Genomic DNA, 22,482 nt, shown 5'->3' with positions numbered 1-22,482 from the left:
CATTCAAACTTTTAATTCAATTTAATTCTTAGATATCTATTAAACACCTGCCTGTCCAGCCGTGTTTGAGAGAATGGTTCAGTTTGGCAACCAGCCATTGCCCTCATGATGCAGAATTCTGATGCTCTGGTATCATTTATTTCAGATGGCCGCACCCATTTATATCAAACTGGACAGTTTTCAAGAAGCCAAATTAGCGGGCAAAAGTGTTTTCCTTGTAATAGATGAATCATAATAAATTGCAAAAAATACCTAATTTACTTCAATCCTGCATTAAGCATAAATACCGATTGTATGGACTTGAGGATGGATTAGCTTTGTCCTGAGTGACAGACGATGAATCATTATCCCATCATTTTAGCTGTTCCTTTTTTATTTTTGGCTATTTGCTTGAATTCATGTAAATCATTATAATAGAAATTTGCACTGAGCCACTGAGAAGAAAAATAAATAAGACTCACACCTCTATGAATAAATGATCACACATAAATACATGTCTTCATTTTGCCTTTTATTTAATGCATTTGGGAAAAGTTTCACTGCAGGACGTTGTAGTTGTAGGGCTGCTGCACATTATTTGAATGTGACCTGCGTCCCCTGAGCCTCAGTGGTACTGTCTGCCCAGGGCGGACACCACCACAGCCAGGAACTTCTGCCAGGCCTCCTGGACTTCAGCGGTGAAGACGGAGGGGCCGAACTTGGCAGCCACACACACACTGATGCACTCAGCAAGAAGCTGTGAGGGAGACAGACAGACAGGGATGCATTAATAGAACTGATCAAAGAACAGTTAGAGTGAGTGCAGGCAGAGTCAGAGATGGTCACCTACCCTGAAGTTATCAGGATCCACGTGAAGCTTCTCAGAGTGCATCGTGCTCAGTGCGGAGTAGACGTTCTTGATGTCGTCCAGGTTCTTCACAGCTCTATCCAGCCCACCCATCACTACCTTGCCATGCTTGGCGACTTTCTCGTTTCCCAGGATGGCGGCGTTGGTGGACAGGTTGCCAAAGGTTGAGAAGTGTCTCTGTGTCCACGGATACACAATCAAAAGCCTGAAATGATCACAACACAGAAATGGAAGAAAGACACAATGGTCAGTGACACACTATAACAACAATGTGAAGATGCAAAGCTCCAAGAAAACTACCATAATATAATACTAATAATAGTAATAATAATAATGACAACAACAACAATAATAATTACTTCATCTCTATAACAAGTTACAAAGTGCTGAACAGAAAGAAACACATATAACTACATGTATATAAATGCTTATGTGAATAGGCAGGTTACCTGGTCAGAGCCTGGGGTCCAATCTCCCCCACATCGATTTTTCCCCACAGGGAAATGATGGCGGCGCGCTCAGCAGCTGTCCACTCGACCATGGTTACGGCGTTAAGTTTTTCTTGATCTTTTTCTGATGAGAAAAAAGAGACAACCTCTGATCACAAACCTTCAGAAAAGACCTGCCTTTCTCTGGGTTTTATTAATTACCCAATGCCACACCTCTCAGGCCTGGAAGCATTTGATTGGTCCAGAGTTGAGGAGAAGTTGGGTTGTCACCTGCAGGGGAGCTCTGCCTGGAGAAAACTGATAAGAATATAATGCAGATTATCAAGGCCTATAAATTGAAAAATGACTTTCAATAAATAACCCAAAGCATGCCAATTAGTTTTATTTTACATTTAAAAATGTTTATATAATGTCTTTAATTAAACCTCCGTTAATAACATGTATTAGTACAATCTCCTTTGTCCTCTCTTTTGTTGCCCTTTAACCTTCATTACTACTACAAAAGGACCTTTAAACTAAACACCTTGTAAAATAATCTGTTCTAACACCGACGCTATTTTCAATTTGCTGCAATAGTTTGTCTTTGTTACACAGTTTGGGCATTGTCCTTATTTTCATGATTCATTTTTGTTTTTTTATTAATTGTGTTCCCTTTGAAACCCAAATTTATTAAAGTGCTGATTGCAGAACTCTTTTTGTAATTTTTGTGTTTAGTGATTTTTATGAAATGTTTGCATCCTTTGGTCACCACAGCATTTCCTACTAAAGATGCTCCTCTCAAAATTACAAAGTGTAACCTTTTGATATCTGAATGTATATTATATGATTATGCACTGTGAAGTGTTTTAAGTTTCATTGTTTCCTGCTGACTTAGAAATGTTTGTCAACTGAACTTAGTTGTAACAATCATTTCAAAATCATCAAGTGTAACTTAATGTGATAATTTGCATTGATTGACTAGTAACACTGAAGATCATTACTGTCATTTACATTTCTCAGTTTGAAGAGTGAGTCTTTAAGTTGTGCATGAAGCTCTCACAGATGCAGGGGTTGAAACCACTTTGTACCAGATTCAGTTCTAAGACAACATGTGAGGCTGCTCACAGAGACGGTCTGATCAGGTTTAAGTGTATGGGTTAGAAACGAAGTTCTACTATAACATTCACCAAGATTAAGGTTGTTTTATTATGAAAAGAAAAATAACTTTGCCTTAATTTAACAGCAATATCCTCATAATAACACAAGTCTCCTCCATGAATGAGTTCTTGAATGAGCAAATGTATTAAAAGACTCAATTTATAGGCCATTAAAAAGCCTCTTTAGGCAGCTTGAAATTATTAGGGTAACTAATTCCATTAAATTCATGTCATGTTTTTTTTTTTGTGGATGTGCAGACAAATTCAAATCCATTATATTTTAAGTGATATAAATTAACCGAGCCAAATAAATAAATACATAGAGAAGGGAGTGGTTGCATTTATCTCAAAAATGCTTTGGAAACTTTATCAATTTCTTTGATAGAGGTGTGGTCTGCTTTGATGGGTGCGGTGCAGTTTGGTTTGATATAAAAAAGACCGTTGGCAACCGACCTCATCTTCACATCAGAGTTTTTCTTTCTTTCTGTTGTGAAAACTTGAAGAAAAGGCAGACATGAGTCTCTCTGGGAAAGACAAGCGCGTGGTGAAGACTATCTGGGACAAAATGTCCTCGAAGTCCGCTGAAATTGGAGGCGAGGCTCTTGGCAGGTACAAGCCTTCTGTCATTTGTCTTTTTACTTTAAATGTGCATGCTTTAACTTGCTTTATTCATCATTTATGCATTTGATCCCCATCTGGCAGGATGCTGGTTAGTTACCCGCAGTCTAAGACCTACTTCTCGCACTGGGCGGACCTGAGTCCTCAAGCCGGACCGGTGAGGAAGCATGGAGCCGTCATCATGGCGGCTGTTGGAGAAGCCGTAGGAAACATGGATGATCTTCCAGGATTCCTCACCAAACTCAGCGAGCTGCACGCCTTCAAACTCAGGGTGGACCCCGCCAACTTCAAGGTATATCCTCGGTTATAAAGGACACAGACTTGTCAAACTGTTGCCACTGACTATCTGGCCCACATGTTTTCTATATCTGACAGAAATCTGTTTGAGATTCAAGGTAGCCTGAGCATTTTTTCACTTGTTGCTGACTTGTTCTTCTTGCACAACCACAGATCCTGGCCCACAACATCATCCTGGTCATGGCCATGTACTACCCCAAAGAGTTCACTGCAGAGGTGCATGTCTCCGTTGACAAGTTCCTGCAGAATCTGGCTCTGGCTCTGTCCGAGAGATACCGTTAAACTGCAGTGAGCAGCGACTGCATGTTGGCCACATATGTCCTCCACAGCAATGTCTAAATGCCTTTTTTTTCAAAAGAAAGGCCTCGGTAAATAAATCAAATAAATGTCAAATGTCCAGATGTTGGTCTTCTCTTCCTTGTCTGTTATTCTCTTTCGGCTCTCTCGCATACAATTAAATTAAATTAAATTAAATTAAATTAAATTAAATTAAATTAAATTAAATTAAATTAAATTAAATTAAATTAAATTAAATTAAATTACATTTAATGATGATGATGATTATTATTATTATTATTAGTAGTAGTAGTAGTAGCAGCATTAGTAGCAGAAGTAGTAGTATTTTCGTTGTATTTTGTGTATATGTATATAAAATATTACATTACTATAAAATACTTTTACATTATTGCAACATTTCATTGGCAATATAGAGTAAAAGACAGAATAAGCTCAAATGGAAATGTACATAAGGTAATATAATCCATATATACCTGACACTGTTTATAATGACTCATCTGTTGTAAACCAACTCTGCTGGAGAAATTAAGAGTATTGTTGTACCATTACAACTGTGTGTGTGTGTGTGTGTGTGTGTGTGTGTGTGTGTGTGTGTGTGTGTGTGTGTGTGTGTGTGTGTGTGTGTGTGTGTGTGTGTGAATGTGTGTTTTTGTATGGGAGCTGTCCGAGGTTCTAACTTTGGTCAGTTCCACCTCACACATATTGTGGACTCACTCTAGCGTCACTCTGACCACTGAATACACCTTCTATTAAAACTTTACTCCTCCTTCCTTTTCGGAGATCCATTGTCACTTAAATTTGTTTCTGTCCTTGTGTCAATCTGACCAACGACCCGATTTCTATTAATAATGTGATTACAAATCGCGTTTAATAAGAGCCTGTCAAATACCTCTGGTGATCGATAGACTGAGTTTTGACTGTGCGACTTATGGAGTGAATCTAAACACTGTACATTTAGAAATGTGTTGAAGTTAAGAGAAAATGCAGCCTTATAGGAAAGAAGGACATGATGGTTGAACATCATCACTCTGGAGGAGGGCACATATCGTGGCAGGTTGAAAATGAAACCTGAAATAAAATGCATCCCTCTGTAGCTTTTGCTGGGAAAGAAGGATCTAGTCCATGTTCACTGCAGTTATATGATATGAAATATTTAAAAAAAAAAACTTGATGATTAATCATCTTTTGGGCTCCTTAGAGGGGAGTCATTCGGCTTCAACTTTAGAAAAATAAACAAAATCCTGCAATCAACTTTGTACACATAAATCCTCTATGTGCACAAGCATGATGGGGTTGGGGTGATAACTGAGAGAGGGGGTGTGATTTGACAGGTCGTCAAAGAGGATTCATTCTTGGTCATTTTGGTATAAAGGGGATGACAACCCGCTCATCTCCATACAAATCAACCCCTGGACATTAACATATACGACATCTGCCTACGATATCGCAACATTTCAATGGCAATAAAGTGGAGTATGAGATAAAATAAGCTGAAATGGAAATTTCAATGGTGTGTGTGTGTGTGTGTGTGTGTGTGTGTGTGTGTGTGTGTGTGTGTGTGTGTGTGTGTGTGAGAGAGAGAGAGAGAGAGAGAGAGAGAGAGAGAGAGAGAGAGAGAGAGAGTTGGTATGTTGTCTGTGCAAAAGGTTATAAGCATCTCTCACTCACTCACTCACTCACAATGTTAATTATTCTTCCCATATTATAATTGTCATTATCATTGACATTTGACTATGTAGCCTCTGTTTCCTGTATAACTAAATTGTGTTTTTGGAAGCTGTACAAAAAAAACATACTCTTTTTTTCAATATGTTTTTTTTAACATAAGACTAAATATCAATTTTCAAATATTGCTTGTGTTGTTTAGCTTACCTGTTTAGATTGACAGAGATGAATGAATCCTGCTCCTGGCGGCAGTTTAACGGTATTTCTCGGACAGGAACTTATCCATGGCCACATGGACCTCAGGGCTGAAGTCATTGGGGAACATGATGGCAAAGACCACAAGGATGTTGTGGGAGAGAATCTGTGGAGAGGAAAATAGAAAAGTACATTAAAGATGTATACTGATCATTAGGCCATAAAAAAGAGCCACATAGGCAATGGTCTTTTCACTGCGATCTTACAATAAAATGATTTGCGCTCAAACCAACATCTCTGTATATCACTAACTCCTCTGTCTTTCTACCCTCAGTGAAAACAGAAAAACTCTTGATGGAGACTATTGTAAATTAACGCATAGAAGTATGATCTTATATGATGCTGCGTCCTTTTCGATTCGTGTGTGTAACCAGCCATTCTATAAGGTATAGATAGAGGTCTGTGATTGGCCCTTGTATGTTATTGATAACACAAATTCAGCACCTAAAAGCTTTTATCCTAAACATGCTTTTGGTGGCACATAAACAGCAGCAAACTAGCTCTGACATGTGATTGTAAGTTCGGCGTATTTTTATGAAATGCTACACACACAATATGCTTGTTATATGTATGTTGTTAATGTGTAACTAGGTTCATTTAAGCTAATCCGTCGTTGTCTCCAGCACCATGGACAGTGAAAGCGCTTGGAGCGGAGGCGCAGGTGCACTTTGAAATAAATGGCCTGAAATAATTGGTAATCGGGGCCCTGAGCAACACTGGACCATTTCATCTGACTTGTATGGCAACAATTTCCAACATTAGAAGCCTCACATTAAATTGTAGTTTACAGGATTGTAAACTGGACGTGACACATTTAGTTTGGCTTGAACACATTGGATTGAAGGATTTCTCAGAAACTCCTCAAACGATTTCCATTAAATTGTGTGGTGATGTGGCCCAAGGAGGAACACATGGGATTTTGGATCAGAATATCTTTTATCCCTTTTTTTTTTAACGTGGCGAGATAATACGTTGTCAACACTTAAGTACATTGTTTGTTCCCCCATGGAGCCTCGATCTTGTACACTTCCAGCTTGTAATATTAAGATTATTATTGTGATTTGGGACTACGGGCTATACAAATAAAATTTGATTGATTGGTTGGTTGAAATCATGCAGTGATTGTTCTATTTGTACTAATTGTATGCAAAGGTTGTGAATATATGTGTACGTGGCGTGAGACTTGATTTCATTAGATGTAATATAGAGATGAAGTGGCCAATCAGCCTTGTTGGAGATATCGCTTTCTGATTTAAAATGATAAAGAAAACCATAAAGCAAAAAACACTTTAAGAAACCCTTCTATGCATTAATCATCAATATCATCAATATCATCAATATCATCATCATCATCATCATCATCATCATCATCATCATCATCATCATCATCATCATCATCCACCTTGAAGTTGGCAGGGTCCACTCTCAGGGTGAAGGTATGCAGCTCACTGAGGGTCAAGAGACTCCAGACATCACGGTTATTCCCTGCTTCCTCACCGGGGCGGAGCCGGGGCTCAGGTCCTTCCAGTGGGAGAAGTACGTCTTGGTCTGCGGGTACACCACCAGCATCCTGCAGGTGATAAACGCTCATTGGTTAAAAAGGAGAATTATTGGTAATTTATGGATAGGAAATTGAGTCTGGTTCATAGTTACCTGGACAAGGCGTCACTGCCGATGTCCTCCGCCTTAGAGGACACCTTAGACCAGAAGGCCTTGATTGTGTCCTTGTCCTTGACACTCAGACTCATGGAATTCGTGGAATTCTGCTCAAACCGTGTGCGGGTTTTATACATGAAACGGGACACGGGTCACACCTGGGCCACCTCCGAGAGAGGCTGCGTGGCATTTACATTTTGGACAGAATCCAAATGATATGTTGCAGCTTGCACGAGATAAGCACACACACACACACACACACACACACACACACACACACACACACACACACACACACACACACACACAAACATAGAAAGAGAGAGAAGTCACATCTGATACAACAATCCAAATTATTTTTAAATCGTCTTCAACTCGAAAGGTAAGTCAATTTGGTAAAAGTGCTTCACATAACAAATAAAATGGCACATTTTAAAAGCAACAAGACAAAAAAGTATCACTTAGAAATACATTCAACATTTAAATGAAGAAATACACAAATTTCTTACAACAGTCACCAAACTACGAGTGTGTAGCAGCCTATGAAAGTTAATGTTGAAATGGGCTGGTATATTGATCTTATAATTCAAACACCTTTGGCTCCTCAGTGCAAACTATATGTTATTATTAACACATTTATTTATCCTCTGTGTGCACCTTTATTTTAGATTCGTGCCGAACTGTAAATTAGGTTTGAGAGTTTTTATGTGGCTCAGTATGAAAACTGAGCACTACCATAAAGTATTTATATGATAGATATTTAAATGTGACCAACTCGTAAATCTTAATCCTCACCCACAGATTAAATAATAAAAGTATTTATTTCATCGTTTGTTTATTTATTTACAGACTTTAAACTGGATGTGATCATACAAAAAGAACTTGTGGCTCTGTCTGTTTTATTTTATCGTCATTCAAAGCTGGCTGTAATGGTTCCAATCAGTGGATGGAGCAGCGGATTGGAGAACCACTGTTGCTCCACTCATCCAAAATAAAGGATTTGAAGTTTAGACCATGTAAGTGATGTGTGGATTTATTTTTGCTCACATCCCAGCAGCTCATGGTGAGCCTTCAAACTGACTCCACCTGGGTGGAGAACGAAGGGAGACGTACAACCGCTGCACATCTGGAAACTCGCACACTCTCTGTCAGGCAGAAAACACGGATGCACCTCTGACAGGTAAAATACTACTTATTTTACCATACTAACGCCATAGAGATAAGATAGTCCATTATTAGTCCCACCATGGGGAAATGTACCGTGTTACAGCAGTGAAAAATAAAAATAAACAGTTTAAGAGTATCTAATATATATATATATAATATGATTTTGAAATTGCATGGCTCGAAAATGATGATTGGACAGTTAGTGATTTTGAAAAATCTTTGTTTACATCGATTTTTCTTATCATAGTTTCTCACAATATAAAACAATTTCTTCCGTCGTCTTCCCATTGAATAGACTCAAACCCATTTTAACCTTTTCCAGTCACACGCGCCCCGAGAAATACAACAAACACATATTTGTAGTGACTCATGTCAAAAAATATTATTATAAGACAATTATCATTCACCTTGAAAAAAAAACACATTTACTATATAAGAATTTGGCTTAGGGTGCTATCATACACAAAACATTTAAATATCGAAATAAAAAGAAACTCAGTTGTATTATATTTTTTCTCAGTTTCTTGATAAAAGAAATTGGATTTCTCGCCATATGACGTCAGTGGCGTTGGCAGTCACCCAGTCCAGCTCCGCGCACTGATTCGGATGTTGGCACCGTCAGTGAACATTCTAAACACCGGATTGGGTCCAAATATAACAACCGAATTAAACAGAAAGGGCTTTGATACAAAGATTAAAACTATAAATAATCAAATTTAGGTTTTATTGTTTCATCACACTGTCGAAAGTTGATATCAGATGCGTTTTTGAGTGTAGAACGGATATATTCTTACATGACAGTGTGTGAGCTCCCTCTAGTGGAAGCGCATCTCTCTTCCACCATCATTGTAGTACTGCAGCTGGGTTGTGCTCCTCCATTGTGTGAGTATAATTCTTCAGGTGCACACGTGTAACAGCATGAACCTTCACTGTGAATCAAAGCTGAGCTGAGAGAAGCAGCACAGGGTCCAGATGCTGCAGCTGTCAGCCCAGTGCCCCTCCACACCCCCTCCTCCCTGACCGTGAATGCTTCAACAGCCACCGCTAGAGGGCAGCCCATGACTGCATATTTGAATCATTACAGTTTTTTTCGATTGCATAAACACTAAAATCAAAAGTATTACACTATTATCAAAACCTTACACTCAAGGAGCAAAACATGGGCCGAGATCTGCACCACTATAAGCACAATGTCAGCTTCACACTTTTTGCAAAACAATACACACAGTGATTGCAAAACACTAAACACACTTGAATACATTAGACACAGAAGTATATCAAGATGTCACTTCCTTGCAATTCCAAAGCACTGACTGTCAAATGACCACCTCTATGAGCCAATTGGTTCAACACAGCCATCAGGTGCGCAAACACATGATTGCTTAATTGTAGACACACCAATCAGGTTTAAGCACTATAAAAATGCAGCAGCTGAGTTCACCTGTCTTCAACCAAAATGGAAGGAGTCAGAAGAGGAAGAAGAGTGAGGGTGAGAGGGGGAATCCACGGAGGAGGAGAAGGAGGAAAAGGAAGAGGAAGAGGAAGAGGAAGAGGAAGAGGAAGAGGCGGAGGCCGTGCCAGAGGTAGAGGTCGAGGTGGAGGTAGAGGAAGAGGAAGACCTGAAGCAGGAGGAGAACATGCTCAAAGAAGAAGAGGACCAAATTTATCAAATGAAAGTCACGCAGCACTAGTTGACCATGTTGTGAACCACGGATTGACGCTGAGGGAGGCTGGACTAAGAGTTCAGATCTTAGCAGATATACAGTGGCATCTGTCATTGTAACCTGTCCTGGATACAGAAGCTTCTGTTTGTCTGATATTTGCTGAGCTTACAGTGTTATGCACACTACTGTAGTAGCATGAAAACTGGGACATGTTTTGTTGTGATTCTCCATGTTGACATGTTGACTAATTTGGGTATATGGAGAGAAATAAATTGTAATTTCATCAGTCTGCAGCATTGGTCTTGTGTAGTGTTTGGTGAATTTATTGTATATTTGCACTTTCTCTGTGTACTTCACTTACAGTACTCTAATCACTGAGAAGTAGAATTGCTAAAAGTGTTTTAGGTTAGCAACAGCAGTGTGTAACTGGTTCAAACAGAATTAAGTCATATGAAACGTGTGTGTTTCATATGGTAACAAAATATGGTTTTGATAAATTAGTGTATAGTTTTTACAAGAGTGTTTCATTTTGCAAAGGATCTGAGGTGTTCTGCTAATTGGGTGTGTGGTTGTGCTAATTGTGTGTAGGGTTTTGAAAAACCTTTTGTAGAAGCTTTCCATGGTACTCAAGTTTACATAACATTTAAACTATCTGAATAAACATAATATCCATTGAATTGAAATGTACATATGTATGTATATGTATATGTATATGTATATGTATATGTATATGTATATGTGTATGTATATGTATATATATATATATGTACACTCACACACACACACACACACTCACACACACACACACACACACACACACACACACACACACACACACACACACACACACACACACACACATACACACACGTTTGTATTCTGTCTTAATGAGGACACTCATTGACATAATGCATTCCCTAGCCCCTTACCCTAACCTTAAACATTCCAACTAAATGCCTAACCATAACCTAAACCTAATTCTTACCCTAAAACCAAGTCTTAACCCTCAAACAGCCCATTGAAAAAGTGAGGACCTGTCAAAATGTCCCCACTTTCCAAAAATGTCCTCACTCTGTAGGGTCTATGCTTAAAATGTACCTCACAAAGATATAAGCACAGGAACACAACTGATTTTAAATAAACAACTTTTTGAAGAAACATTGAAATGATGAGTGAAACCTTGCTTGATGGGTCACACAGGACACTAATAAAACACACAAGATGTTTAAATACAAGTTTCATTTAGTTATGTGTGTGTTGCTCGGCTCTTCAGTAGTACTGACTCTGCAGTGCGTCTACCACAGCAGACAGAAACTTCTGCCAGGTGGCTTGGACCTGAGGGCCCATGGCGCTCCTGAGTTTGCAGGCGACGGTGATGGTGATGCAGTCGGCCAGGAGCTGTGGACAAAACCAGAACACGTCATGAATCAGTGTCTGTGTGAGTCATATAGGTTAAATATGTATGATAGACTAACTCTGAAGTTATCAGGATCCACATGGAGTTTTTCACAGTGCAGCTGGCTCAGAGCAGCATACGTGTCTTTGATGTTGTCCATGTTTTTCACTGCTTCATCCAGTGTCCTCAGCACCAGTCTGCCGTGCGCTGCCACTTTGGCGTTGTTCAAAACAGCAGAAGCGGTGAAGATTTCTCCAAATGAACCAAAATAACGCTCTGTCCAGGGGTACACGATCAAAACTCTGTCAACACAAGGGGTATAGTTATTTCACTTATAGTGAAAACAGGGTTTCTGTTTAGTTCACACATTTGTTAGACTTTGAAATAAGTAATGGAAAACAGTAGTTTTCAAAATAACTCATTGAAACTTTAGGCAATGACCTATAAATCAGAAATGTTATCTGTATTTCTTTAATTCAGCCTCTTGCAAACACAGATGAGGATATAAAGCTATACATTATAATTCTTTAGAATAAATAAGTCAGCCACCTGCAATTGGCAAATAAGGGGTTTGAATTTTACATGAAACAAATAGTAGATATAATAAATCCTGCCATTCCAAACAAACAAATACTATCCAAACGTTTTCAGTCAACAAAATACACACTTGTACTCCATGAATTCTACACACACAAAAATATATATATATAAACATGATATGAAATTGGCCTCTACCTTGCCAAAGCTTCCGCTCCAACCTCGTCGATATTAATTTGTTCCCAAACAGCTCTGATCGTGCTGCGCTCCTGGTCTGTCCACTTCACCATGGCGTCTGTGTCATCAGTAATAATAATAATCTTCTGTTCAAGATTAATGTGGATTAATGTGTTATATCCAAGGTCACTGATGGTAAAATTGCTTCTCACATAAACCTTATTCATCAACTTTCCAAATTGCCTTGGCCACCAGTCACTTTCCAGAAGCTGCTGAACTTAGATTAAACTAAGACTTCATTATCTGAATATCTAAGGCTCCCTCCGCCCAAATAAATCATCAAGACAACCAAATATCACCAAAGTTGCCTCGTGATGTTTGGCTCATGATACATTTATTTCTTGTCCTCAAGTGACCTGATGCCACGGAATTTGGGTTTTCTTTTAACCACAGAAATGAACAAGTAATAAATGTTGTGCTTTCGTTGTTTTCAAGATGCAGTGACAGTGAGTGATACATGATGTACCAGCTGACATAAAGAGGTCAAGGCTTCTATAGCACAGCACAGCCACGGTTTCAGTGAACCTTTAATGGTCTTGGGGAATAAATAAGTGTTTGCCTCATGCATTTATGACAAGAAGATTAAACAAGATAAGGGTTGAACGATGATAAAGTGTTGTGAAAAGACATGTAATAATTATTTATTTATTTATTCATCTGTTTAACATGTGATATTTTATACCGTTGTCACGAAATTAATTAATTAATAATTAATTTTTGATACCCATCACCACACAATTGTAACACATCTCTCACAAAGGTTTCATAACATTTTTCCTTTATGGGATTTAAGGAGGTTTGCTTCCTATGACATGAAATAGCCTGGATGAGGTGAATAAGTCATTTACTAAGTAATATTGTTTTAGTAATTTATTTAGTCATGCACCGAACATGTGCCCAGACAAGACACTACAAACATGACGAGTGCAACAGCAGAATCTTAGCAAAAGGCCAGAAGGGCTACAACTTCATAAATGTCAGAAACTAAATTAGAGCACAAACTTTCTCCTTAGACATTAACAAAACTTTGGCATTGAGTATGTCTTGAAAATGCAAATTACATCCCAGCTCTGTTTACTTAAAAGAAAACAGAACAGAAAACCCTATGTATAAGCTAATGATATAATCGACAATAAAATATTAGGCGCTTTTCCTTTTTTGACTTCTTCCAGATCACACAGTTGACTGTTTCTATTTTCCTCTGAGTGGAAGCAGCAAGATGACCACATCTCATCTGAGCACAGACAGACCTTGGATGGTCAGGCTAAGGGTCATTTAACTATAGGAAGAGGAATAGGCTACAGGACATTGTGAAAGAGTGCAGCAACATTTTCAGACACGACCCTGAATGACTTAACTCAGCCTGTGGAATTAAAGCCGTCTGTTTTGTTGTAGGTTTAAGTTGTTTCTGTCAGTTGGCCTGTGAGCAGGACACATAGATACAGAGATACGTTTGTCCCAGCTGCCATTGGCTTTTAAAACAAATGTATTTCAATTCATTGAGACCCTGAAATTGAATTTTAATTGTTTTAAAATGTTTTATATTGTATTTATTGTCCATGTCTTATGTTCAGCTTGAGGTTTGTGTCGATACTGCTGTCTGTACTTTGCCCAAAAGGGTAAAATACAGATATCCTTGATCCTTGAGGGTAGCTCTGGATGATAAATACACCTAATAAGGCTTTACCTTCTCAATTTTGGTTAAACATCTTCAAACCATTTCTATTAACAATGTTTAAATGATATTTTTTGACTTGACTAACGCATGGTAATTTGTTTGTGTGCTGGAGGCCTGCTTTACTAAATATCTTTGTAAACTCAAGAATAGTTATTTGATCAATTCTAGTAGTAACATTTGTTTGGTAAGTCTGGTAAGCCTTCATTCCAACATACATGCATCATGGAACTGGTGTGACGCGAAGAACATATTACATCTAATCTGTTGTTAATCTGTGGATACAAATGTGCACTCACAGATGTTTATTTTATTGAGTTTTTATTGACAGTTACACTCTGTAACTGCCTGACTAGTAAATATCCATAAACATTTACAATGAATATGAGCTGTTGTATAAACCGTTCACTAAAATGAATACAGGCAACAAAATCACCCAGGGTTCATTATTTGTTTGTTGTTATATTGTAGAAATTCATTTCAATTTCTATTAGAAAAATAAAAACATAGTTTTTGACTTTTACAAATGATCACAGACACAAAAGAATGCATTTTAATTGAGTTTTATTGTTATTGTCAGCACTTGTAGGGCTGCTGCACATTATTTGAATGTGACCTGCGTCCCCTGAGCCTCAGTGGTACTGTCTGCCCAGGGCGGACACCACCACAGCCAGGAACTTCTGCCAGGCCTCCTGGACTTCAGCGGTGAAGACGGAGGGGCCGAACTTGGCAGCCACGCACACACTGATGCACTCAGCAAGAAGCTGTGAGGGAGACAGACAGACAGGGATGCATTAATAGAACTGATCAGAGAACAGTTAGAGTGAGTGCAGGCAGAGTCAGAGATGGTCACCTACCCTGAAGTTATCAGGATCCACGTGAAGCTTCTCAGAGTGCATCGTGCTCAGTGCGGAGTAGACGTTCTTGATGTCGTCCAGGTTCTTCACAGCTCTATCCAGCCCACCCATCACTACCTTGCCATGCTTGGCGACTTTCTCGTTTCCCAGGATGGCGGCAATTGTGGACAGGTCACCAAAGGTTGAGAAGTGTCTCTGTGTCCACGGATACACAATCAAAAGCCTGAAATGATCACAACACAGAAATGGAAGAAAGACACAATGGTCAGTGACAAACTTAATAACAAGGTGAGGATATAAAGCCCCATGAAAATGCTATTGTGGGAATAAGAATAAGAACAAGAACAAGAAAAAGAAAATAAATAAGAATAAACTTTATCTGAAAAGTAATTTTCTTAACAAAGGTACAGAGAGCTGATCACACAGAAACACTTTGATGTATGTGAATAGACAGGTCACCTGGTCAGAGCCTTGGGTCCAATATCCCCCACATCGATTTTCGCCCACAGGGCATGGATGGCGCTGCGCTCACTATCTGTCCACGCTACCATGTTGACGGTGTGAAAATCTCCTTTAGACCTCGAGCCTTTTATACCTGAATTTAAATGTGTGGTACGTTTTATTCGTTACTGGTAGCTCCACCTCTCCGCCCAGCAGACATTTGATTAGACCAGATGCATCCAACGATTAATGACGTGCACCAATGTGCGTCGCCAAATGGGCAAGGATAGGTGCCAACCGAGGAGAGTGACGTTACTTGGAACAGAATGTTGTTTTTTTAAAGATAGTGTACACAAGATATGAGAAAACTGTTTGCATGTAACGGCTGTTTTTTAATTGAGATTTCAACTGCACATCTTGAATTCAGTAATTAGTTTGTAATCCAGCACAACAGTTCTGCAATAAATTCCACTTTCATGAATGGTGTAGCATAATAATATTTAATTGTTGTTGCAGCGGTTTGAAAAAGTGTTACTTCAGCTGCAGGATTATCTTGGAGTAGTTTTGGAGTTTGTGCTGCATTGAACACGCAGAGAGGTGCTTCAGTTTCGTTTTAAACCCTCCTTCATAGTTACATTTACTAGAAACCCCTGTTGTGTGCACAAGAAACTGAGTAGAACGCATATTGAACTTGAATCATAATATAAACATTGTTATGATACGATATGATTTTATATTATAACTAATCCAAGAAAAATAATAATTTACATAAAACATTTTTAATAACATTAATTACAAAGTGCGGAACAGATACGTACATACACACATACACATAAATCTGAAGAACAATATATTCTGATACATAAACTGAACAGAATGCATATTCAGGTTTGACTCTGTAAATGATCACATATATTTTTGATACATTTATACATTTGATAATAATAATAACAATCATCATATTGTAAAAATTAGATAATATCCTTAATATTATATTATCTATTATTATTATCGATATAATGATGTGTAATAATAATGTATGTCTAATCTCGCTGAAGAGAAAGAAACATACATACACACACTCACACATATATATATAGAGGTATATATATATATATATATACGTTTATATATATATATATAATATTGTGGGTGTGTGTGTAACTGTATCAAGAAAAAATATAATATAATTTGCAGAGTCAAACTTGAATATCAATATATTATAGATTATGACGTTTCCCCTCAATATTACCAATTAATTATGACTTAAAAGTGACTTTTCTTTTGTAAATTATTTTGCCCATTTCTCATATATCTTATCCTTTTCAACTGTCCTTTTCAATAAAGTCCAAACCTCCATCATTTACTTGGCAGCTTTTGGTTAATAGGGAGTGGTAACTTTAACTTTTTGATAAAATACAAACTGGCAATGAAAACATCTCGCAGTTCCTTTATCGGAGGTGTGGTTTGGATTCGATCCGCGGGCGTGGCGCTGTTTGGTTTGATATAAAGACTCTCTGACAAAACCCTCCTCCACATCTTCTTTTGATCCATATTCTCTCTGAATCTCTGAAAAACAAAGGCAGCCATGAGTCTCTCAGCGAAAGACAAGAACCTGGTGAGAGCCCTGTGGTCCAAAGCTGAGTCGAAGGTCAATGAGATCGGTGCCGAGGCTCTGGGCAGGTATGAGATCCACGTGTAATTAAATCCAACTTTACTATTGTACCATTGCCACAACTCATTTTGAATTGTGTGTGTGTTTGTATTCTTTAGGATGCTGGTTTCCTACCCGCAAACCAAGACCTACTTCTCAGAGTGGGGGACTGATCTGACTGCTCATACCCCTAAGGTGAGGCATCACGGAGGAGTCATCATGGGAGCCGTGGGCATGGCCGTGAAACACATCGATAATCTCACCGGCGCCCTGAGCTCCCTCAGTGAGCTGCATGCCTTCACACTCCGTGTGGATCCCTCCAACTTCAAGGTGAGTGCGCATCAGAAAGACGTCTCTGTCAAAATCTGTAAACATTACATACAAATGACAACTTAACATGTGAAATTCGAGCATACATGTGCTGGTCTTGTCCAACGGGGTGTTTCCCATTTAGGTTTTTAATTGCTGACTTCATCTAACCATGTGTTTCTTGCACACCTGTAGATCCTGGCCCACAACATCATCCTGGTTATGGCCATGTACTTCCCCAATGACTTCACCGCAGAGGTCCATGTCTCCTTTGACAAGTTCCTGAACTGCCTGGCCTGGGCTCTGTCCGAGAAGTACCGCTAAAACTGGAGCCAGACAGGAGCACCCACTGACCTCACATGTGACGCATCGTCGTCCCTCCTGTGGGACTACAATGCAACAGTTTCGACAGTAGTGTAGTGGGCTCGTTCAATAAAAAGAAAAACATTTAAAAAAAAGTGCAGTTTCCTTGTGATCATTTCCAGTGAACATATTGTTTCAAAAGCTGTGGTGGGCACCTTTTCACACATCGGTGGACTTAGTGTTGAGAGTTTTTCCAAGTTTTAAAGAACTCGTCACAATAGGAATTTCAACCAAGCCTTGGTATAATAAAAATAATAATACTAACAACAATTATTATTATGATTTCATTATTATTATTAACTGTATAATGTATATTATACCGGAAATTCAGAATAGGTTCAACAGCCGGTTTGCTTTAGTAAATGAACAAACTGTGAACACCTGGAGACTTTGGCTTGGTTGTCCTCTGTGTAGTGACTGACTGTGATCGATCTGTCATCTTTATGAATCGGTATGGGATCATTCAAATGAAGATCAATTTTAATCAGAGCATACGTTTTTTTAAACCCAGCCCTATATCCAACCAGTAATTCAGAAATCAGGGAAATTCTGACAGGGCGAATGAAACAAACGTGATTGGCAGATTCAAATGGGACAGATTAAAGTTGACCAATTGGGTGAACAGAATGTAATTTGCCCACTAGATCCGGGCCTGTGATCAACGTAAACTTTTCAGGTTGTGTTTTTTTTTTCCTGATTGTTAGTTGCTATAACAACACTATGAAACTATTGTCACGAATGTATGGAGGTAATATGACGTGAGAGTATTCAATTTGATGATAAGGACAGAGCAGTGTAACACTTATAAACTCTTAAATATAAATATGTATTCTATTTGTAACTGTGGATATTGATCACCCTTATCAATATATTGATCAATATATGTGTGTATTTATAAATGATTCACATCCATAATGCAGATAGTCTAAAAACAATTGAATTCTACTGAAAATTATCAATTTGAAATCGAAAAATGGGATGAAAGGACATAGGAATTCAATCAATCTTAAATAAAAGACAGCCTTCAAAGAACGGGATCATCTGTGAGACTGGGGTAAGTGGCTGTATTTTTAGACTCAAGCGCCCTCTGCTGGTGCTAATTAACAGTGTGTTTCAGAGGATGAATGGCAAATATGAATGGCTTTAAGGAAATAAAATCTATTCCATTTATCATAATTCAACTCCACAAATAGTTCCAATCTTCACATAATTGTGCTGATCACCACCAAAGCAACCTGTTATCAGTAACAGGCTGAGAGCTGAGCAGATCGTAAATGTTCTAGAAACCTCACTTTGTCCCAAACAGCAGCCTCATCCAATCACTGGCACTGGGACGGGAGCAGCGTAGCTTTATAAGCTGCATGTGGTGCTGGTGAGATCAGGATTAACTGAAAACCTGGAGCCGACAGTGTGGTATTAGAGACAGTTCTGACATTTGATTTGAAGACTTCACAAATAAACCTCACTGACACAAATGATCACAAAAGAAGCAGAAAACAGACTTTTTCGTTTCATCCTTCTTTTATTATTCATTATGCAGAGAGAGCTGATGCTGCAGACTCCGTCATCTTCTCCTGCTGTTTATCTGTATTTCTCAGCCAGGGCCAGAGCCAGAGCAGCCAGGAACTTGTCCATAGACACATGGACCTCAGGGGTGAAGTCCTCTGGGAACGTGATGGCCATGACCACAAGGATGTTGTGGGAGAGGATCTGTGAAAATAAATATATAATTTATATATAATATAATTTTCATGTTACATGAATGGGGATTTTAACTCCTAACCCACTTCTTTGTGTTGTCAGGTCAGGCTCTACTACACTTCATGTAGGACCTACACTGAGATCAGGTTATTTGAAGAAAACAGTGTTCATACAATCATCGTACAACAATAAACAGACTCCACAGTCACAGGTGCTTCATATGAATTACAGGCTTAAGTTGTGTACCTTGAAGTTGGCAGGGTCCACTCTCAGGGTGAAGGCGTGCAGCTCACTGAGGCTCGCAAGACCTGCTTTCAGGTCGTCCAGTTTGGTCACAGCATACTCAACTCCACCCATGACGGTCATTCCGTGCTTCAACACCTGGGCAGAGCCGGGGCTCAGGTCCTTCCAGTGGGAGAAGTAAGTCTTGGTCTGCGGGTACACGATCAGCATCCTGGGTTTAAAAGAAACGAGAAGAAAGTGAGTGTAAATGAATCAGTCAAAGTTCGGGCAGGTTACATCCGTCAGTGTTTGGCTCATATTTGCCTGTTCAGAGCATCAGCACCGATGTCCTGCGCCTTTGAAGCCATTTTGGCCCAGAAGGCCTTGACTGTTTCCTTGTCCTTAGCAGTGAGAGTGGTCATCTTGTCTGGAGCTTGAGAGTCGCTGAATGCTCCGAACAGCTGAGACTGTGGGGGTTTTAAGCCTGAAACAGAGCGTGGCCACACCCGGGAACACCTCCAAGATATGGATCAGAGGGGGACCCTCTTCAGGTTCCAGCCCCCAAGAGATAAACAGAAATCTTGACATGGGGGGCTCTGCAGCCCCCATCGCTTCTCCCCAAAAAGATACGATCTTCTACAGTAACAATAGTCTGCTTTAGAAAGACAGCTACTACCAGAGTGAAGGAGGCCAGGTATCACGGAGGAGATGATCTGTGTCTACTGTACATTTTCTATAACATCAACACTGGATGAGGTGTCTATTGTTTAATGTACACTTTACATGTAGACCTACAGACAGGCTGTGAGCAGTTAACCTGTATACTTTATCCCTGGCACAGCTCAATGATTCATATATATGTACTTACCCTAGTTTATGAATAAAAGTATTAAGGCAAATATAATTTTCATTTTCTTTTATAAAGCACTTTTCCAAACACAGTTACAGAGTGCTTTACTAACCTACATTTAAAAATTATTAAAATAGTCAATATGATTATACCCAGTCAGAAAAACTTTAAAGTTTAAAATGTTTTAATTTAATATATTTTAATCTTGTTTTGTCTTATTCATTTTTTTGCTTTTTATTTTATTTTATTTTATTTTATTTCATTATATTTTACCCTATTTTACTTTATTTTCCCTCCGTGTTTTTATCGTGCATCAGTTTTGTCAAATCTGTCAAAAAGATGAAAACACATTTTAAAGGTTATTTGTTGTGTAATTCAGTATATGAGATGTCAATGGTAAACACTTTATTTAGGATTATAAAATATCCTCTATAATGTCATACAAGTTGTTAAATATGCACTTATTTGAAGTTAAATTATTGTTTCTATATCACAATGAACATGATTTAAGACACAATTAAACATTTTAGATAGAATGGTTTGACAATATTAAAGAAAGCTGTGTTAATATTTATGATATGATTTCTCTTCTAATCTTATTTCCCATTATGATTTAGTTTAGTTTGTTTCTTTTAAATTCATGTATATTGAAGCTGAGCTAAAATAGGCTGCATGCTGAGCTGAGATAAACCTGAAGTCTATCAGTGGAAACACCTGCTGCTTGTTCCACAGTCTGTTCTCTCTGTTCACTCCAGCTGATCATTCAACATCATTTATTGATCTTATGTGATCAATAATCACTGAAATGTACAAACCACTGTCCGAGGTGCTGATCCTCTGACGACCTGAGATGTGGGAGCTGTCCATGGTGCTCGCAGTCTCTCACACTGATGAGCTGGATTCAGGCTCACTGATAATTTATCTGTAATTGTGCTTAAATCAAACTGTGACTATGTCACTGTGTCATCATTTGAGATTTGATACAGACACAAAGAGAAAATAAGCCTCAGAAGAGACTGGATTCATTTTTTACTCCATGAATCCCTTTAAGACCAATTTTGGATCAGTGACCATCTGTATATTAATCATTGTAGTTCTTTTGTGTTACTTTGAATTGCTGACTGTTTCTGTGGGTTCGCGGGGTGTTACACACAACTTGAACTTTTTCCTTGGAGACAATCTAAGTGGTGCAGATAGACTCTTATCTTTTCACTGTTTCAAGCCCACAACACTTTGTCCCGCCCAGCAGCCTCATCCAATCACTGGCTCTGGGCCAGGAGCAGCGTTGCTTTATAAGCTGCATGTGGTGCTGGTGAGAACAGGATTTACTGAAAACCTAGAGCCGACACAATGGTTGAATGGACAGACTTTGAGCGTGCCACCATCCAGGACATCTTCTCCAAGATTAACTATGAAGACGTGGGCCCTGCTGCTCTTTCCAGGTGACACATATTTTGAGGATAATTATTAGAAATGTGATTGTGTGCTTTAATGTTCATCTCTGTGGAACATTTTTCATGTGTCAATCTGAGCCTGTAACAATGTGTTTTGCTGACATGTTTCCTCAGGTGTCTGGTTGTCTACCCCTGGACTCAGAGGTATTTCGGCAACTTTGGAAACCTCTACAACGCCGCAGCCATCACCTCAAACCCATTGGTCGCAAAACATGGGACAACTATCCTGCACGGTCTGGACCGGGCTATGAAGAACATGGACAACATCAAGGAAATCTACACCGAGCTGAGCGTGCTGCACTCTGAGAAATTGCACGTGGATCCTGACAACTTCAAGGTAGAAGACTGTGGAGCAGTTGTTGTCTACATGTGATGAGTGTGTTTGACAGAGAAGCCTCCTCACCCTTCATGTTGTGTTGCAGCTGCTGGCCGACTGCCTGACCATCGTGCTCGCTGCTCGGATGGGTACAGACTTCAGTGGTGAAGTGCAGGCAGCTTTCCAGAAGTTCATGGCCGTGGTGGTGTCCTCCCTGGGAAGACAGTACCACTAGAGAGTTGCAGCACAAGAGAAGAACATCACATTTGTTCTGAGCCTCTTTGTTTTGGTCTCAAAAGCTAATAAAATAAATGGCAAATTAAACATGTTGTCTACCTGTGATTCTACTCAGGATAAGTGTGAGCATGAAGTGCAAAGTAATTGAGATAAATACTTTTTTAGACAGGAACAACAGGGCT

At 39.0% G+C, this 22,482-nt stretch overlaps 7 protein-coding genes and 1 pseudogene across 8 annotated transcripts; 3 read left to right on the top strand and 5 right to left on the bottom strand.

Annotated features, from left to right (window-relative positions):
• Window positions 1–498: 498 nt before the first annotated feature.
• Window positions 499–1,477, bottom strand: LOC118123030 (hemoglobin subunit beta-A). The gene is made up of 3 exons (XM_035180088.2): window positions 1,297–1,477; window positions 830–1,052; window positions 499–736 (listed from the first exon to the last, which is right to left on the bottom strand). The coding sequence occupies exons 1-3, from the start codon at window positions 1,386–1,388 to the stop codon at window positions 605–607; spliced, it is 447 nt and encodes a 148-aa protein (XP_035035979.1). The 5' UTR covers window positions 1,389–1,477; the 3' UTR covers window positions 499–604.
• Window positions 1,478–2,878: 1,401 nt separating this feature from the next.
• LOC118123032 (hemoglobin subunit alpha-A) lies at window positions 2,879–3,740 on the top strand. Its single transcript, XM_035180090.2, has 3 exons — window positions 2,879–3,041; window positions 3,135–3,342; window positions 3,501–3,740. Exons 1-3 carry the CDS (start codon window positions 2,947–2,949, stop codon window positions 3,627–3,629), a joined length of 432 nt encoding a protein of 143 aa, XP_035035981.1. The 5' UTR covers window positions 2,879–2,946; the 3' UTR covers window positions 3,630–3,740.
• A 1,814-nt stretch (window positions 3,741–5,554) lies between these two features.
• LOC118123033 lies at window positions 5,555–7,456 on the bottom strand (annotated as a pseudogene).
• A 3,819-nt stretch (window positions 7,457–11,275) lies between these two features.
• Window positions 11,276–12,457, bottom strand: LOC118123028 (hemoglobin cathodic subunit beta-like). 2 transcript variants are annotated; one of them, XM_035180085.2, is made up of 3 exons: window positions 12,183–12,457; window positions 11,588–11,749; window positions 11,276–11,449 (listed from the first exon to the last, which is right to left on the bottom strand). In XM_035180085.2, the coding sequence occupies exons 1-3, from the start codon at window positions 12,386–12,388 to the stop codon at window positions 11,347–11,349; spliced, it is 471 nt and encodes a 156-aa protein (XP_035035976.1). In that variant the 5' UTR covers window positions 12,389–12,457; the 3' UTR covers window positions 11,276–11,346. The 2 variants fall into 2 exon arrangements, with proteins under 2 accessions (XP_035035976.1, XP_035035975.1); XM_035180084.2 differs by having other exon boundaries at window positions 11,527–11,749; window positions 12,183–12,455.
• A 1,986-nt stretch (window positions 12,458–14,443) lies between these two features.
• On the bottom strand, window positions 14,444–15,374 carry LOC118123029 (hemoglobin subunit beta-A). The gene is made up of 3 exons (XM_035180087.1): window positions 15,213–15,374; window positions 14,754–14,976; window positions 14,444–14,660 (listed from the first exon to the last, which is right to left on the bottom strand). The coding sequence occupies exons 1-3, from the start codon at window positions 15,302–15,304 to the stop codon at window positions 14,529–14,531; spliced, it is 447 nt and encodes a 148-aa protein (XP_035035978.1). The 5' UTR covers window positions 15,305–15,374; the 3' UTR covers window positions 14,444–14,528.
• A 1,342-nt stretch (window positions 15,375–16,716) lies between these two features.
• LOC118123031 (hemoglobin subunit alpha) lies at window positions 16,717–17,615 on the top strand. The gene is made up of 3 exons (XM_035180089.2): window positions 16,717–16,877; window positions 16,968–17,178; window positions 17,353–17,615. The coding sequence occupies exons 1-3, from the start codon at window positions 16,783–16,785 to the stop codon at window positions 17,479–17,481; spliced, it is 435 nt and encodes a 144-aa protein (XP_035035980.1). The 5' UTR covers window positions 16,717–16,782; the 3' UTR covers window positions 17,482–17,615.
• A 1,407-nt stretch (window positions 17,616–19,022) lies between these two features.
• LOC118123488 (hemoglobin embryonic subunit alpha-like) lies at window positions 19,023–19,964 on the bottom strand. The gene is made up of 3 exons (XM_035180905.2): window positions 19,768–19,964; window positions 19,468–19,675; window positions 19,023–19,230 (listed from the first exon to the last, which is right to left on the bottom strand). Exons 1-3 carry the CDS (start codon window positions 19,863–19,865, stop codon window positions 19,102–19,104), a joined length of 435 nt encoding a protein of 144 aa, XP_035036796.1. The 5' UTR covers window positions 19,866–19,964; the 3' UTR covers window positions 19,023–19,101.
• Window positions 19,965–21,548: 1,584 nt separating this feature from the next.
• LOC118123459 (hemoglobin subunit beta) lies at window positions 21,549–22,336 on the top strand. Its single transcript, XM_035180864.2, has 3 exons — window positions 21,549–21,735; window positions 21,862–22,084; window positions 22,170–22,336. The coding sequence occupies exons 1-3, from the start codon at window positions 21,644–21,646 to the stop codon at window positions 22,296–22,298; spliced, it is 444 nt and encodes a 147-aa protein (XP_035036755.2). The 5' UTR covers window positions 21,549–21,643; the 3' UTR covers window positions 22,299–22,336.
• Window positions 22,337–22,482: the final 146 nt, after the last annotated feature.

This window comes from Hippoglossus stenolepis, chromosome 16 (genome assembly GCF_022539355.2).
Source record: "Hippoglossus stenolepis isolate QCI-W04-F060 chromosome 16, HSTE1.2, whole genome shotgun sequence".
Lineage (NCBI taxonomy): Eukaryota > Metazoa > Chordata > Actinopteri > Pleuronectiformes > Pleuronectidae > Hippoglossus > Hippoglossus stenolepis.
This window is presented reverse-complemented; position numbering and strand designations above follow the sequence as displayed.

What these genes read in the sequence shown, in the direction of transcription:
- LOC118123030 (XM_035180088.2), bottom strand. Translation starts at nt 1,388, where the DNA reads ATGGTCGAGTGGACAGCTGCTGAGCGCGCCGCCATCATTTCCCTGTGG. An exon ending in GGACCCCAGGCTCTGACCAG is followed by an intron (nt 1,053 to 1,296) that starts GTAACCTGCCTA and finishes TGATCATTTCAG; the next exon opens with GCTTTTGATTGTGTATCCGT. An exon ending in TGGATCCTGATAACTTCAGG is followed by an intron (nt 737 to 829) that starts GTAGGTGACCAT and finishes TCTCCCTCACAG; the next exon opens with CTTCTTGCTGAGTGCATCAG.
- LOC118123032 (XM_035180090.2), top strand. Translation starts at nt 2,947, where the DNA reads ATGAGTCTCTCTGGGAAAGACAAGCGCGTGGTGAAGACTATCTGGGAC. An exon ending in GGAGGCGAGGCTCTTGGCAG is followed by an intron (nt 3,042 to 3,134) that starts GTACAAGCCTTC and finishes CCCATCTGGCAG; the next exon opens with GATGCTGGTTAGTTACCCGC. An exon ending in TGGACCCCGCCAACTTCAAG is followed by an intron (nt 3,343 to 3,500) that starts GTATATCCTCGG and finishes GCACAACCACAG; the next exon opens with ATCCTGGCCCACAACATCAT.
- LOC118123028 (XM_035180084.2), bottom strand. Translation starts at nt 12,388, where the DNA reads ATGAATAAGGTTTATGTGAGAAGCAATTTTACCATCAGTGACCTTGGA. An exon ending in GGAGCGGAAGCTTTGGCAAG is followed by an intron (nt 11,750 to 12,182) that starts GTAGAGGCCAAT and finishes TTGTGTTGACAG; the next exon opens with AGTTTTGATCGTGTACCCCT. An exon ending in TGGATCCTGATAACTTCAGA is followed by an intron (nt 11,450 to 11,526) that starts GTTAGTCTATCA and finishes TTTTGTCCACAG; the next exon opens with CTCCTGGCCGACTGCATCAC.
- LOC118123029 (XM_035180087.1), bottom strand. Translation starts at nt 15,304, where the DNA reads ATGGTAGCGTGGACAGATAGTGAGCGCAGCGCCATCCATGCCCTGTGG. An exon ending in GGACCCAAGGCTCTGACCAG is followed by an intron (nt 14,977 to 15,212) that starts GTGACCTGTCTA and finishes TGATCATTTCAG; the next exon opens with GCTTTTGATTGTGTATCCGT. An exon ending in TGGATCCTGATAACTTCAGG is followed by an intron (nt 14,661 to 14,753) that starts GTAGGTGACCAT and finishes TCTCCCTCACAG; the next exon opens with CTTCTTGCTGAGTGCATCAG.
- LOC118123031 (XM_035180089.2), top strand. Translation starts at nt 16,783, where the DNA reads ATGAGTCTCTCAGCGAAAGACAAGAACCTGGTGAGAGCCCTGTGGTCC. An exon ending in GGTGCCGAGGCTCTGGGCAG is followed by an intron (nt 16,878 to 16,967) that starts GTATGAGATCCA and finishes TGTATTCTTTAG; the next exon opens with GATGCTGGTTTCCTACCCGC. An exon ending in TGGATCCCTCCAACTTCAAG is followed by an intron (nt 17,179 to 17,352) that starts GTGAGTGCGCAT and finishes GCACACCTGTAG; the next exon opens with ATCCTGGCCCACAACATCAT.
- LOC118123488 (XM_035180905.2), bottom strand. Translation starts at nt 19,865, where the DNA reads ATGACCACTCTCACTGCTAAGGACAAGGAAACAGTCAAGGCCTTCTGG. An exon ending in GGTGCTGATGCTCTGAACAG is followed by an intron (nt 19,676 to 19,767) that starts GCAAATATGAGC and finishes TTTTAAACCCAG; the next exon opens with GATGCTGATCGTGTACCCGC. An exon ending in TGGACCCTGCCAACTTCAAG is followed by an intron (nt 19,231 to 19,467) that starts GTACACAACTTA and finishes TTATTTTCACAG; the next exon opens with ATCCTCTCCCACAACATCCT.
- LOC118123459 (XM_035180864.2), top strand. Translation starts at nt 21,644, where the DNA reads ATGGTTGAATGGACAGACTTTGAGCGTGCCACCATCCAGGACATCTTC. An exon ending in GGCCCTGCTGCTCTTTCCAG is followed by an intron (nt 21,736 to 21,861) that starts GTGACACATATT and finishes ATGTTTCCTCAG; the next exon opens with GTGTCTGGTTGTCTACCCCT. An exon ending in TGGATCCTGACAACTTCAAG is followed by an intron (nt 22,085 to 22,169) that starts GTAGAAGACTGT and finishes GTTGTGTTGCAG; the next exon opens with CTGCTGGCCGACTGCCTGAC.